Below are 16,353 nucleotides of genomic sequence, written 5' to 3' on the forward strand. Positions count from 1 at the left end.
GAGTGGATGAATGCAGGAATGAATGGGTAAATTAATTTAACAAGTTGTCAGCATCAACTCTCAAACAGAACACTTGGAGGATGGTTAGATCCTACCGTCTCTTGATGGAGGGCTGATGATGAGATGAACTCCCCGGACAGTGCAGCATGGTGACGCAGATTCTGTGATCTTCGGGGGGGCTGAGGTGACAGCCAGATGAGAACCGCTTTGGTTCAGTGGGGCACTTTGGTGCAAAACTTCCCAGGAGAGTGAATCCAATGCTAGACAGTCTCAAACAAGCCACACAGCAAACACACAGCAGGGCTGTGTGTCCCAGTCTTGGTGCGTTCAAAGGCAGGCTGGAGAGTTGAAGTTGAAGTCTTGACAAGTATAACAAAAAAGTTTAACTGCATGATAAAAATAGGAGATTACAAAAATAATAGATTAATCATATGGCAAACGGCGTGTGATGGCTAATGGTACTTAGTCTGTGGCTTTAGGCGTCTTTTCAGTCTTTCTTCTTAGTTGAAAGTTTCTTTTCTGGAGCTCTCAGCCAGAGTAAAAAGGGACAATGCCTGAAACGCAACGAACGGGCCATCATGACAAAGCCGTGTGATAAAAAGGGAGAAGCAGAAGAAGCAGCCAGTAAGCACCAGCTAAAAGTTGTAAAATTTTTTATAGTCAAGGAGGCTTGTTTTGAAAGAAATAGGATCCTTGGTGCTCTTTTGGATTACTAATTAATAACTTTGTGTGGAGAGAGAGCTGGCCTTTAATTAAAAGGGAAATCATTTTTTTTTAATCCTATATGTGCTTGCAATTGGATACTCATTCATTTCTGTTGTCAGTGTTAACCAAATAAATACAGAATAAAATCTATACCTTCATTTTTAGGGGCAGATCTAGAGAAATATTCATAGGGTGGCATAAGGGTGGCATGGAGACTTTAAGGGATGGCAGAAATATATCTATATATCTATATATATATATATCCATATATATCTATATATCTTTATCTATTTATCTATCTATCTATCTATCTATCTATCTATCTATCTATCTATCTATCTATCTATCTATCTATCTATCTATCTATCTATATATATCTATATCTATATCTATATCTATATCTATATCTATCTATCTATCTATCTATCTATATATATATATATATATGTGTGTGTGTTGATTTAATTGCAAACAATCGACATACAATAGATCAATACTTGCCTGGAAAAGCCCCCAAATGAAGATATTTGAACTCAAAACATTACGTTATTGTGGCACATGAGTAAAGCATTGAATAGAAATATGAGGTGGCATTAGAAATCAATAAATTGTTGTTTTGTTTTGTTTTTTTCCAAATACATGTCTTCTTCCACCTCGTCAGCTCTCTGGTCATCTTTGCCTTCCACCTTTTCACTTCCCTGTTGCTCTTTCTATCACCAGTTCTCCTGATGTATCTCTCTGTTCATTGGTTGGTGTCCTCCTTGGTAGAAAAACAAACAAAAAAAAACTGGTGTTGTCACCCCTCCTCTTCATTTTATACAAGTGTCTCCCACAGGATTCAGAGTAACTTAATGTTTTTCCTATAATAATCATCATTATTAATAACGGTGTACAACTTAACACTGAATGTTGCGGAAAGTTTGAGTGAATGTGTGTTTGTTGTTTTTCACTTGCTGTCTGTTTCAACCTCCTGCAGCCCCCCAATGTTTCCCAACAGATTTCTGAAATAAGATTCAAAATGATCAGTAATGTCAATGCAAACTTTCTTTAAGGCTTTAAATTGGCTCCTAGGCAGAGACCTACATATAAAGATGATATTCAACAGTTGTGTCACTTATACTCTCTGAAGCCACACAGTGTTGTTAATGATCCAAGATATCCTATCCAATGTTTATCCAGTAATGTTGATTAAACAGCAAAACTCTGAGCTTCAATTTGAAAATGTGGTAAAAGTGCAAACACTCAGGTAAGATTTGAATGAACTGTCAATGAATTGCTGACTAATGTAGCTTTTTGTTTGGAGCTTGGAGCAAATGATTTTAATGCTTTTTATGCTAGGTGCTTTTGTATGTTGCACTTGCATGACTGATCTCAAGTTTGGACATTTGTCTGCAGAATGAGCAGTTTCAAAGATGTTGGTAGCTGCAGACACTCATAAGCACCAGTGAATATTTGGGTTTAGTCAGGTTTAATCTGTCCCTCACACAATAAAAAATAAGTTACTATTACTAAACAAAACATGCTTTTAAACAAAACAACCCCGCCACTATCCATCTGCAGCTGTTGTATATTTCTACCAGTGCAAGTTGGCAACCCTACACACGCATTAACCAGGTCATGTCGACCTGGAGTGGGAAAGGTTGCACAGAAAGCTGCCAGGGCTGGTAGAAAACTGAGCTGCTGCCTGCTGCAGGGACCAGCATTGCCAGATGGGAAATGTTAAAATATTGTACCAGAGGTTTAAAATTATCGTATTTTGAGGAAAATGATCATACTCAGGAGAACAAATAGGCAAAAATGTGTAATTTCAGAAAACACATATTTATTGAGACAACCAACTTTTTGATACTGCATACAAATCTTGCCACATTGTTTAAAAAAACATTAAATTGCTGACATAGTTATATGATGCTTGGAAGGGGATAATCTTTTAGAACTCACTGAAAAAAAGTCTCAACATTGAAAACAAAAGCATAGCTATTCAATAAACTTATGGCTATAATAGTAAACTATAACAACATGAGGTGTAACCTGTTCAGCATTTAACTTACATGGAAATTAAATAAATAACACGGTTACCTTATCAGCTCATGTTCCACATAGCCTACCACTGTGCATTCCTCCAATAGGCTACTCCATGTGTCCACTCCATTGGTCTGATGAGCTGAACTTTTCAGCACTCATTTTCTTTATTTTTTTTTCACATGGATGCAGCAGTAACCTTCTCTCGAGCACACTCTCGCGGGAGAACGACAGCCATGCTTGTGAGTCACGTTCATCATCACAAGAAACATGATCTGCTGGAAAGACGTCACATGAGAAGAGATGCGTGAACACAGATGTAGAATCCAAATTTTACTATCCTGATCGTGTCGGTAAATTAAATAAAATGAGATAGCCTAGACTGATTACAACTACTAATACTGTCACAAAATAATCAAATAATCATACATTATGGGACTTTTGGTATATTGATCGCACATCATACAGAGGGCAAAATTATCGTACAAATACGATAATTGTACATGGCAGGGATGGCTAGCAGCAGGGTATATAGCTCTGGCCCTGTTCATTTTCTAATCTGTAAGAACTATTAAGAAAGGTCTAAATGATCTTGGCACTCAAACCATAGCTGAATAATAGACTTACACTGGTTAATATCAAATACACTCATGTGGTACTATGTAAATTAACAGATTTTGAAGCAGAATTTGAATTTCCCATAATATCATTAATGACATTGTTCTGAAACACAATAAAGATTCTGGCATCTGGTATCTGAAGGTATCTGAAAAGAAAAACAAAGTCATTAATTCCAACTGTCCATTTTCCCTTATTCATGGCTGGGAAAGGCTGGGTTTTTAATTCTATTCAATGTCTTTGACAATGTCTGTCCACTGACATCCTTCATGCCTTCAGGTCAGAGGTCACTGGGTCTGTGTGTGTGTGCTCCTGCACCTACACAGACAGACTGTTAGACCAAAAGAATTCAAAATGTTTTTGAAAGAATATTAGCTTCCTCTTATATTCCTAGGTTCGTCCCCATATCACACAACTCTTCTCCAATATGTTCTTCTTGTAATGCATTATAAATGTATCATGTGATATCATATATACATATTAGTGATGCACAGATCGCAGTTATATCTGTGGGCACTTTGGTTAATCTTTGGATTGGGCGAGCTGAGTCATAAAAATTAACATTCTGAATAATAGCGGATGGGTTGTGGGTGGGTGAAATAATACATAATTAATGAGAAAAATATTAATTACATTCTCTGAAATGTGAACATATTTTAAGCTTTGTTTTTTGTCAGGCACAAATTAGCAGACTAGACTCTCATTGCGGGGTCCATTTGTCTTAAGCAGCAATGGAGGCAAAAAAGACAGTGGGAGAGCTGCAGGCAGACAGAGGCAGCATACACTAATGTTACCATATTTGACAAGGCACACACACAACCATATTCTCCTGCCACATACACGACTGCACACACATACGGAGAAGAAGGGGAGATGGGTGCGCAAACACACACACACACATGCACACTGGAAAGACAGCCCTTAAGTGCAGATGTGTGGATAAACAAGAAGGGTCCAACTGCAGACCTCCCTCTTCAGGCCCCTAGCTCTGTCAGCCAATGGGGTTTGAACATGAGTAGTAGGGTTTTGTTGAATGAAGTACGGACACTTTCACTAATTTCACTTTAGCTGTCCACCAAAATCTGTTTCTGAACAAATTTGCGTAAATTTGGGCACAGTCGTAATTTAGACGTGTAAACTTATTGGTTAACTATTACTTTTTGTTTTCTTTGCCCCCAGACTTTCCAACTGTGGTCACACTTGCTGACATGCTTTCCTTTCAGTGTAGCTCAAGAGAGAGACATGCACGTGTGGGAAACATGAGCAGAAAAGCTGTGATAGTTTGACACATTGTTTATGGGACTCTGTGTGCAAAAGAGACTTTGCATTTGTGTGATAAGAAGTGATTTTGTGCAGCCTGAGGCAGGATCAGTGCAAACGGGGAGGATGAAGGGATCTGTCAGCTGCAGGGTTTTCAGCCCTTCACATTGGCTGGTTGTGCTGAACTCTGCAGGTTGTTCCCATTTTGTAAAATCAAAGTGAATTTGATCATTAACTGGTTCCTTCCTGCTGCTGTTTAGGTCTCATAGAGGAACATCAGGCCTGACAGAAATATGTGTGTCTCCAGAGAAAAACAAATGTTTGTGTCAGAGGTGCCAGAAAACATCAATCAGCTCCTGAGATAAATGTTATTTTATCTCTGCAAATGACAAATTGAGGACAAAATGATTTATGATTTCCAGTCTTAATCCTTAATTTGAATGAAACCACTTTACATATTTAACTACTACTAAAACTTAAATTCTACCTAATTTTCCTCTTAAAAATAATTTCCATCATTGTAGGGTAGAGCTTTTTTTGGGTGTGACCGCATGGAGATTTTGGATGCCTCTTGCTGGAATTATTGCCCTAATCTCCTGAAATTATACAGTACCTGCATGAGAGGGGTGTGAGGTTCTGCAATACATCCTCCGACCAGCAGGGTATGATAACACCTGCATCAGAGAGGCCTCAGGGGAGAGGTCTGAGGAGGGAGGTTTGAGGTGCTGCAGTTGGACCCTCATGGGATAAACACACACACGCAAACACACATATACACTCATACTCTGACGTGTGCTTAGGGCAGGAATGACAAACATAGTGATGTCAACAGGAAATACCTGATATCCCACTGAGAAATAATTATAATGTGTGTGCGGGTCTCTAAATCTGAGAAAATAATTTGTTCGGGCGGGTGGCAGTTGGATGATTTATGCGTACATCTAACTTGGATGACATCAGAGCCGATCTGTGCATCATTAAGACGTGTATTTATACTTTTTTACAATGATTTCTTATTTGGTCTCATTTTTTTTTTAGATGATGTGTGTGCTGTTTGTAAATAAAGTTTGTTGAGGAGAAGAATTGTGACTTTCAGACAAATTTTGTCACAGAGAGTTCAGTGAAAGCTGTGTTAGATATTCAAGTTTTATTGCTTTTGACAACCAGCCTTTGTGGTCTCCCTCATGCCTTTATGCTCTTAGAATTGTCTTTGAAGAATAATATTTAAATAAAATGAGAAGATATTTCTAAATCTTACTTTTGTCTCATCTGTATTGATGCTCCCAGGAAGCCCATCAGGGAATCCAGATCATTGCGGGATAATAAGAAGAGACAGGCGTTAAAAATCACTTTGAAAGCAAAACACCAACCCTGCCTCCCTAAAGAGTTGACTTTTTAGGATTTCGGCAAAACTGATGCAACCCAGTGACACTCCTGCTTTATTATCATTATTATTTTTGCATTTGACATTTAAAATGTTTATCAGTAGCATGAAAGCACAGCCAAACTGCAAAAACTGGACCACACACTCTAAACAGAGAAATTAATGGTGGCAAGTTCCCGATGTATAAATCCATAAGTGAGCTTTCTTAAACTCTAAGATCACCTGAGCTCCTACAGATCCCAAACACACACACTCACAGGCAGGGACTCAAGGCAGGCAGATCAAATCGCAAAGACTCATTTATTTTTTCATCTGAAGGTTATTTTGTTGTCTTCCTGTGAGATGAAAGCTTATATAAAAGGCAGTTCTTTAGCTCTGTCTGGATTTAGAACTGGTGTGAAAATCCACTGTACTATTATGAAAAGGTTCCTCAGCACTGGAGGCATGCAGTGACTTAAGTGACTAATGTGTGGGAAAAGAACTGCAATATTTCATCGGTGATACTGTATCAATTTTTATATTTAAATCCACAATTATAACAGCCTACTTTACCAATTAGTCAAGTATAGTATCATATAGGGTAATCCAAATATCAAATCAGGTTTAGCCCCATCTGCGCTGTATTACAGCTCAGAGTGCTTCAAGGTGAGAGTGAAAAATAAAAAACATAAAGGGTTGTTAGAGAACCAGATGTCAAAATACAGTATACTAGTCTGAAATGTCCACAGACTGACACCCTCAGATCATCTGACAGATCAGGATATAAAAGCCAAAAGCTGCCTGCTCATAGGTCACAGATCTCACTGTGGGTACAGCTCAAAGGTCTGCACCCAAGGATTTGAGGGGGCTTTGAGGGCAAATACCTTAAAAGCATGTCTGACATTTAGTATATCCAGGTGTTTTGAGTCTGTGAAGATTCTCAGTCATCCAGGTGGTTATCCAAGGAGAGCTGAATTGACTGTTGCCCTCGATTCAACTCTCCTTGGACAGGTGTTTTGAGGTTTAAAAAACAGTGGATGGACCTAACAGATGATTTTAGGTCTTTGTAAACAGACTTGCTGCTGAATTTTGAACAAACTGCAGTTCATTTGGAGCTTTAACAGTTTAGATTGAAGAAGGTCTTGGTAATGGGCTTCATTGTTTGGGATCAAATCCAAAATGCATGTCTACATTTTATATTAGTGTTTTATTACACATGGGCAACAAGATGTAGTCATCACTACAAATAACACTCAAGAGGATTACATCATTAGGTGACACTGAAACAAATAGCTGTGAGTCATCTGTATAGCACTCAGAATACACTCAACTGCCATTTTATTAGGTACACATAGCTAAAATGGAGACTAATGCCAGTATAGCCCTTTAATGAATGAACCTTCATGAAGGTTATACTTTTCATCGTTTGTTTAAACAGTTTGAGAGAGATGTTGTGTGATAGCCTTCCTGCTGTAGCAGGGCCTGTTGTATGTGTTCCCCCTTGTCTGTCTGTGTTGCCTCGCAGGTCCTGGTAGGTGGAGTTCATTAGTGCAACTGGGAACACCTGGCCAGTCTCCCAGAAGAATTTAAGACCTGACTGTCCCAGTCCACTCTCTTTCTCCATTCCTCCAGCACCATGTATTTGTCTGGTTGGCTTCAGCCGTGTTGCTAGTTTAGGTTTTACATTATACAACACCCTCCACTCAGCCTGGTTGCCAGAATAAAACGTTGGCATTGTATGTTTCTGCAAACCACAGAAACGTTGAATATCTATGTTTCAACACGTGTAATACATAGCATATTAACATTGCTACAAAATGTATCATATCAACATTTCCAAAATACGTATCATCACAACATTTCTAAAGTGACGTAGTTCACATGCAATCTATATGAGCTGACTTTCATATAAGGAGGAGGAGGGGTTGATGGATGGTTAGTAAGTTTCTTGGCAGCAAGTTGGAGATCAGCAGAGAGCTGTTTTTCTGGTGACAAAACCAGGTGTTTTTAGTGAGACTTTTTTATTTTATTTTAACCCAAACCATGATCTTTCCCTAACCCTAACCAAGTGGTCTTTATGCCTAAACCCAACCAGACCTTAACAACAGTGTTGTCACACCATAAAACATCATTATTCAAAGGGGTGAAATGTTTATATGCTATGTTTGTAGAAATGTTGATATGATATTACATGTGTTGAAACGTGATGATTGGGTTGCTCAACTCATCACTCAACCACTCAGCCATCTGCTGACACACTGATTAATACACATCATAACTTTAGCATGTTTTTGCATTATTTTATTTTAAGTAATAAACTTGTACACCTTTCAGTATAAAACCATGTATTTTTTTGTCATAGCTCATGAGCTGACAGTTGATTTAACTTTATGGTCATTTTGGGGCCAGCAGTTTGTGGTGCTGTTGATTTTTATGGTGATACACTAAAAGGTGTATGGTCCACCCTCATTGGGGTGGATCAGGCGGTAACTACCATGGCTTGAGACTGATGCCAATGTGGAAGTACCTAAAGTGCAATGCCACTGATGGCTGCTAGATTCTGGCTCAAATTGACTGACATTCAAAAAGCATCTGGTGTGCTGGTGGTCATTTTGGAAATTACCCTATTACCCTAATAATAAGATTTGAAGACTCAACTCCTGCTCTTCCCAGCTCCCCGACTCACACAGTCAGACTATTGCCGGTAATAATATTTTGGTAAGTTTAATGTCACTTGATCGCGATACCTGTCCTTTCAGCACAATTTAGCTAAAGTGGGATGTGTTTCCAGAGTGTGAAAGTCAACATCCCACACTCCTTATTTGGAAGACCCTGGCTCCAAACGGAAAAGACGGTACCAATAAGCAGCAACTCTGGTTTTCAAACTGGTTCCAGTGCAAACCAATGGGTGACATCACACCTTGCTGCGTCCATCTTTATAGCCTATACAGTCTATGTGGTGGATATATACACATTTAATCAGGATTCTGGTCTTGTCAAGATACTGTAATAAAACAAATTTCTGGTGAACTTTGTAGAGTTTGAGTTTTTTTTTTTTTTTTTAAGTGTTAGTTAGATCAAAGACCATGAAGGCATGAGGTCCACTTTGTGCAGCAGCTCAGTGTCAGCCACTTCAGATTGGGCCATGTCAGCTGTATATTCTGACACAGAGTGGATGGGCAAGAGACGTTTAAGGTTTTCAGATAACATAAATGTTGTTATCTTCTCTTTGAAATATTCAGCAGACTAATCACATTTAGGAGAGGAAGTGATATTGTTGAGGCCATCGGGCATTGGATTTAAGAGGCTGTCTGTAGTTTTATAAAGCACTCTGTGGACGTGCTGCTTTTCAAAAAGTGAACTTTAATTATTTCTTTGCATTAAAGAGAGGGTGACTTGCACTTGCCTTTTTTTTAGCTTGACCTGAGCCTGAGAATCAGTGTTCAGTACAATGCTCAATTTACAATTACTTTTAAATATATTGGGATCAGTTTTATTTGATTCATGTTTAATCAAAATTAAAAGGTTTAAGTCACATCTTTCAGATGGAAATAAAAAATGAATAAAAGCCTCATTTATTCCTCATTTAACAAGAAAATTACATATGTATTAATTCAGTCATTAGAATCACAGCTTCATTTATGCATGTGTGTACGGGAGGATATTCATTGTGATATTATGTCTTGTCTGTTTGACCATAGATCTATAGTTAACACACTTCTCAGCAGTCTTGAAATAAATACACCACACAACCAGCAGCAGCAGTAACAACAACACAACAGTAAAGGGATGACTTGCCTGTGTGCACTGAGAGTGTCGGTGCAATTTAATTTCCTATCTGATCTGGAGAGACACCTCAAAGAAAAAAGTGACAGCAGGGGAGGTGGTCATGATAGGAAAAGAGCTGCAGATGAGAAATCGGGGTTTGAGATGGATTCCCTTGTGAGACAGATGCAAAAAAAATGGAGAAATGAAGTAAGACAGGGGGAGGGAGGATAAAGGGAGGGAGCGGAGGAACGCAGAGTGAGAACAGGGGAGAAAAATGAGGAGGGGCGGGACAGAACAGGAGATAATGCAGAACTGAGAGAGGGAAAGATGGAGGCTGAGAAAGAGGAGATGAAATGAGCCAATGAAAATAAAAAGGTGAAAAGGCTGCTTTCACTCTGCAGTAATGATGAGAGGCAGGCTGACGGTATATGTGTGTGTGCATGTGTGAGCATTTGCACGTGAAGGTGCAAGGTTAAAAGGGTGGCAGGAGAGTCTCAAAATTGTCATTCTGCTTCATCTTTGGGTAAATGGGAAATACTTGTTTGTAATAACCCAGCATGATATGTGTGTGTGTGTGTATGTGTGTGTGTGACAGAGTGAGATGGGAAATAATGGGAAATGCTTGTCAGTGATGGCTCTGCATTAACAGTGTTAGGTCCCCCATGGATTGAAAAAAGGAGCCCAAATGACAAAATCACAGCAGGGAATTTTTAACCCCATAAGTGCTCAGGGCTTCACACACACAGATAAAAATCTCTGGTAAGGCTTAAAAATTCAAATGTTCTTGAAGACATTAAAGCCACTGAGTGATTGATTGGAATTCTGGCTGTGACTGGAATTTGCTTTGTTGTTAAATACCTTACCATAGCTGTGTTGTAATTTCTGAGTCCCCATTGGGTGTGCAACAATAAAAAGGTTCAGCTAGGCTTATGACAAATTTTGAATTTTTCAGGAAAATTTTAACCACACCAGCTTTAGGGATAGCATTGTCGGTTGGTTGATTAGTTCAGACTGAAATATCTCAACAACTATTGGATGGATTGCCAAGTAGTTTTCTGCACACTTATGGTCCTCAGAGGATGACAATAACTTAGTGTTAGACTTACTCTATCGTCTTGCCACCAAGAGGTTGACTTTTGTGGTTTTGAGTGATATATCTTAACAACTATTAGATGATTTGCTACAGACTTTGGTACACACACTAATGTCCACGAATTGGATGAATTTTAATCACTTTAGCGATTCTCTGACTTTTCCTCTAGCACAATCAAAAGGTAAAAACATTTTGGTTCATGACTAAATACCTGCAAACTAATGACATTCCCATCATCAGCTGTAATTTGTGTTTAGTGCTAATTAGCAAATTTGGGCATGCTAATTACTATGTAAACATTATACATGCTAATGAATTATCAGCATGTTCACACTGTTATTTTAGTGTGCCGACATTAGCTAACCTCTGGACTCTTGGTCTTGTTTATTACTGTAAATAAAGTTTTCCATAATTTAATTCAGGCATTATACTGTGCTGTAGTGTGATGTATAGGCACTCCTTTCTCACATTTTACTTGTTTTACAGTCTCCCGTGATACTGTTGATGCTACCAGAGTTTTTGACAGTACTTGTTGGACAAACAAGTCCAAACTTTTTTGCTTTTAAAAGAAATTTCACAAGACTTCCATGACACTAACCCACTACCAGTGATGTCCTGATGTCCTAAAGTGAGGTCAGCCTGGGATCCTTAAACTCCATCTGCATGGAGTTACTATATCTTGGTACGTGATAGTACTTAAATAATAAATGTTTCTTCAAATGACTGTAATAATGATTTATCTCAGTGGGTCATGTTAAGGACAAAACTCTGTTAGTGTAGTAGATTTAAGATGACTGGAGGGTATTTCTTTTCTTACAAAATCTAACAACAAATGAATTTATGGTCTGTAAAAGATTATAATTTATTTCTTTAATAGTTCTGGACATCTGTCAAACTGTCTTGAACATCTATGATCACATTTATAACTAACAGATTAGTCAAGCTTGATACCTGCCAATCCTGTCTTTATACCAGTGCCTTGTTGGAAGGGAAAACTTGTAGAATTAGGCTTAGTACAACATTTGGTAGAACAGTTTTATGCCATTAACGGTAAAGAATCTCATATCTTACTGGTTTAGTAGGCATTCATATTTACTATTTCCCACATAGTATCACATTTTAGAGATCTTAACCTTTCTACACAGTGAGACAGAGATTTTTACAGCATTTACTTTGTGTGTGCTGTAAAAAAAAGTTTGGTGTTTGTGATTGATTTCAAAGGATATCCTGGTATAAGCATTGTATTGTTAAAAAAAAACAAAAGAAGAAAAGATGTCAATCCTATACAGTGAATAACATGACTTCTATGATTTGGATAAATAACCACACAGAGAGAACAGGTTCAGCATTGATGTTTTACTAGAAAAAGAAACCAAATGGAAAGAAAGAAACAAAGGAAGAAAGAAACAGAGTGTTAAAGCCAGAGTGTTGACAGCCCAGCAGTCTGCTTTTTGCCGTCTACGCATGAAATCTTATTTGAGGTGGTGAAGAAATAAACAGTATCATGTTCAGTTTAACTGCCTGGTGTGTCTGGTCTGGTGATAGCTAGATCAGCGTTAACTGTCTCTTCAGAAATGTATCCACTGTAGAAATCCATCATTTCTCACATGTAGTGCTGCATTGATTCCCTGGACTGAGAGGAAGTGTTTGGAAAATGTCTATCTTGTTCTTTTCAGCCACAAAAGGGTCGTTTTAATCAGCTGTTTGAGATATTTTTATATTCATGTGTTTGTCTGATGAGATCTACTTGAATACATTTGATGCAGGACTGACGCATGATGATGTACTTTGATGAGTTTAACAAAAATGTGACTTTTTAAAAAAGAGATCAAGAATACTTTTTATGAAACGTTAAAGGTTAGAGCGTAAAAGTTATGTAATATTCAGAATGCAGAAACTCAGATTGTCAATTGGTGTTTTGAGTTCTCGATTAATCTCTATCCCACTATTTTGCAGTGTGTCCAGGAAGAAAATGTCACCGTTTGTCATTGTTGAGATGCACTTTGTACAGAGAGTTCTGTCTTACAGTGGGGACAGGAGGAGAGATGAAAGCAGAGGGGAAGGGAAGACAAAACAAGAGAAGGAACCAGATTTGAGAGGTGGGACAGAGGCAGTCCCACAGAGACAGTAGAATAATAAAAAAAAGAGGACAAGGAAGAAAAGGAGAGGTGAGCAGGGCAGAAAACACATACAGTAGCATTCTGTATTATGACACAGTCCCTCTGTAAGTATCATCATCATGCTAAACTTGTATTCTAACAAAAAGACATAAAACAGCACTAATAGAAATATATTTTTCCCTTTCTAATTGTTTCTCAGATATCAATGTGATGTACTATATCCCCTAAGCCAGTGGTGAATGGATGATAGCAGGCTGCCATATAATATATAACAGATTTGAACAATTTTCTGGGATTGATTGCTCTTGCTGAGCACGATGGGTCCAATAATCTCCCCAAAAAGTGCAAACCCCCCTCAGGTAGAACCGGTGTTGGGAATTCAATCTGTAGCTGATTTATGTCTGGATGAGAAGACAAATGACAAAAAGTGCTGAGGCAATATTGAATGCAACACAAATGCTACAGTCCCCCGAAATGTCAGACAGGATTGTTTCACCACAGTACAGTTGTCAGAGCAGCCCATCCTCTCTAGAGGCCTGCATAAAAACGCTCTCATTGCATCAGCTTCAGTGTTGAATACTGGAACCTGCACCAAAAGATTTTGGGGTAAAAACACCAGTAGACGAAGAAAAGCAGTGAATAAACTAATGGTGCATCAGACAGACATGGGACAAAATAAAATCATCAGAACCTCTCATGGTGCTGGAGTGATCACTCTGAGCTGACCCTGTGTATGCAACAATATGTGTGCGTGCGTTTTTCTACTGTACGTGTGTGTCCGTGTCAGTGCCAGATGGACATTCAGTGTTGGGTAGGACACACAGAGACGGTGGCATATTAATACTCTCAAGTTATCAAAAACAGCCATATAACAGAATGTATGCCATGGCCTCTGACAATCAGTGATCAATGTTTTCTATAGCTCTCTATAGACGTATAGATATATATTTATTTGTATTATATATAATATGTAGATTTTATAAAAAAGATTTTATCTTAATTACAAGTAGTGGCATTTTCTTTTATATTCATTATTGCAATGAATTGTTATCTAAGATGATTAAAAAAGACAGGTGAGTTCTGTTTTGCTACGCAGTTATTTACAACAGTTTTAAAAAGCAAGCTTTCTGATATGATACTTTCCCCGGCCACTGGAAAAAGACTGAGGATCTCAAATGACACCCAAACTGACCATTAGATTCATTACTTAGAAAGAAATTGGAAATTGTACGTATAAGTCAAACGAAGCTCGCACAGCATAGACCAGTGGTTCTCAACCTTTTCGACTTATGACCCTTTAAACAAATGGTTCAGTCCTCTGGGCACTCAACTGTAGGCAAATGTGTGAAGAATAATGAGCTCTGATTTGCCTTTTCATTGCGAGGCTGCTCGGATTAATTATTCAAGAGGACTTCGAGTCTGAATGTGTTTCTAAATTTGAAAAGTTTTATCCAAAATATTTTAAACATCATTTTTGCTTTGCTATTTCCCCAATCAGTCACTCTCAAACCTCTGTAAGGTCCCAGTGTTCAGGTTGAGAAGCACCTTTGTTAGGTAGCCATTTGAGATCTGCCCATGTGTTTTATTTTTTCTTTTCACCACTGAATATACAGCTCAAACCTCGACTTTGCCACTTGGCAAAAAAAGTAATCATCAGTTTGCTATTTAGCATTTCTACTGTCATGATGATGTTGATGAAGGACTTTGTTAATTACTACTACTGTTTTTTTTTCTTCTTTTACAAACCCCTGTGTATTCTATGGCCGAGATGAGCCACACATATGTGTTCGAGGTTACTTCTGTTCTATATTGGCTGATTCTCTCACTGGTTTGGGGCGAGAAATCATTCTATATGCGCAGTAAGAAAGCATTTTCATTCAGTTTGAACAGTCCATGGCAAAGTAGAGGGTTTGCACAGACCGAATGTTCAAGCTTACAGTTTTCTGGTCTTCTAAGGGTGATATACCTGGCACTCTTTGCAGGCAAGTTAAGATGACGATGACCACGATGATGATGATGATGGTGAAAACAATGTTTGTCTTAGTAAGGCGTTGTCAAGGGGTGTGGCTGATCGGCCAACGTTGTCCAATGAAGACAGAGCAGGAACAGAGTTGTTTGGTTGTCTCTTTTTGTTGCCATCATCTTTATCACTATCATCATCATGATCAGTTTTGTGGTCGTGTTCACAGCTCGTAGTTCATTTCATGTAAGTCTGTGCTGGCTTTCCTGTCAGTTTGTCGATATCAGGATGGTATCCTCCGAAAAAAAATTTTTTTTAAAATGAATGCTGCAGGCAAGTGTGATAGTTGTATAGTTGTCCGTTGTTTTTGTTTTTTTTTCTCACTGCTCACTCCACCGTTGTAATTCATTTGTCTCTTGTAAAATTAGTCAGTGGCAGCAGGGAAGTGAGATGATGATACGTAGTGTGTGTTTGTGTATTCAAGTGTGTAAAAATGTGTCTGAGTATTGATTTATGTGAATGTGTATTTGAGTTTCTGTAACTATATGCATCTTTGTGTGAATGTGTGTGTGTGTGTGTTTGTGTTGTGCACATGTGTGAGATCGTATGTAAGCACATGTCCTTGTCCAAGTCTGTATGTTTGTGTGTCGTTAAGGCACGGCAGGTGTTTTTGGTTTTCAGGGCAGTCCGGAAGAGACTACTGCAAGGCCGGGGTGTCGGAGGGAGGCGTGGCCAGCATGCACGGCTTTGGGGCAGTCTGGCGTCAGGACGCGGCCATTCTCCCCCACACTTCCTGTGATGGACAGACGGGCCTTGTTTCGCATGGCTTCAGAAAAAGACAGCTATACGAGGAGAGGCGGAGGGGAGGAAGAGGATAAGAGGGGGACAAAGAGGTGGGTCAGGGAGGAGACAGCAGAGTGGAGATTTTGTGTGAATAAAAATCATCTCATGTACATAGAAACTGTACAATAAATGCAAGACTGCATTAATGACACACACACATGCACAAAACACCCTTATACATGCATGTGCCTATACAAATACCATAAACACAAGTATGCTAACAATAAGAAAGGTCTGAAGGTGCAATCACACATATAGTTGGAACAATTATTTAAAACTTTTTCTTTGTTGTATTTCAGTCTTTTTTTAGTTGTTCTTAGATCTTTATTACTTAATTATAAGAAAAGTAATGCTGAAACACTTTCAATAGATTAGTCAATCATCAAATTAACCAACATTTTGATAACTGATTAATCATTTAAGTCATTTCAAGCAGGAATGCCAAACATTTGCTCTGGTTTCAGTTTCTCAAATATGAGGATTCACTGCTTTTCTCTGTTTTATAGTATTATGGAGGGTTTAAGACTAGCTATTTAAAGACCTCTGTGTTTACATTTTTTCATGCTTTTCTGACATTTTATGGACTTGATGAGTAATTGAT

The 16,353-nt window shown here is 38.4% G+C and overlaps 1 protein-coding gene across 3 annotated transcripts in view; it reads right to left on the reverse strand.

The window, feature by feature from the left end:
• Nucleotides 1-12,165: 12,165 nt before the first annotated feature.
• Nucleotides 12,166-16,353, reverse strand: part of gria4a (glutamate receptor, ionotropic, AMPA 4a) — a 108,063-nt gene continuing 103,875 nt past the window's right edge. For 2 of the 3 annotated variants that reach the window (XM_044353380.1, XM_044353382.1), the window contains exon 18: nucleotides 12,166-15,751. In XM_044353380.1, the coding sequence (XP_044209315.1) occupies nucleotides 15,587-15,751 (165 nt within the window). In that variant the 3' untranslated portion in view covers nucleotides 12,166-15,586. The remainder of the gene's footprint in view (nucleotides 15,752-16,353) is intronic. The other variant, XM_044353379.1, reaches the window with a different exon arrangement.

The sequence above is a fragment of the Thunnus albacares genome, chromosome 6 (genome assembly GCF_914725855.1).
Source record: "Thunnus albacares chromosome 6, fThuAlb1.1, whole genome shotgun sequence".
Taxonomy (NCBI): domain Eukaryota; kingdom Metazoa; phylum Chordata; class Actinopteri; order Scombriformes; family Scombridae; genus Thunnus; species Thunnus albacares.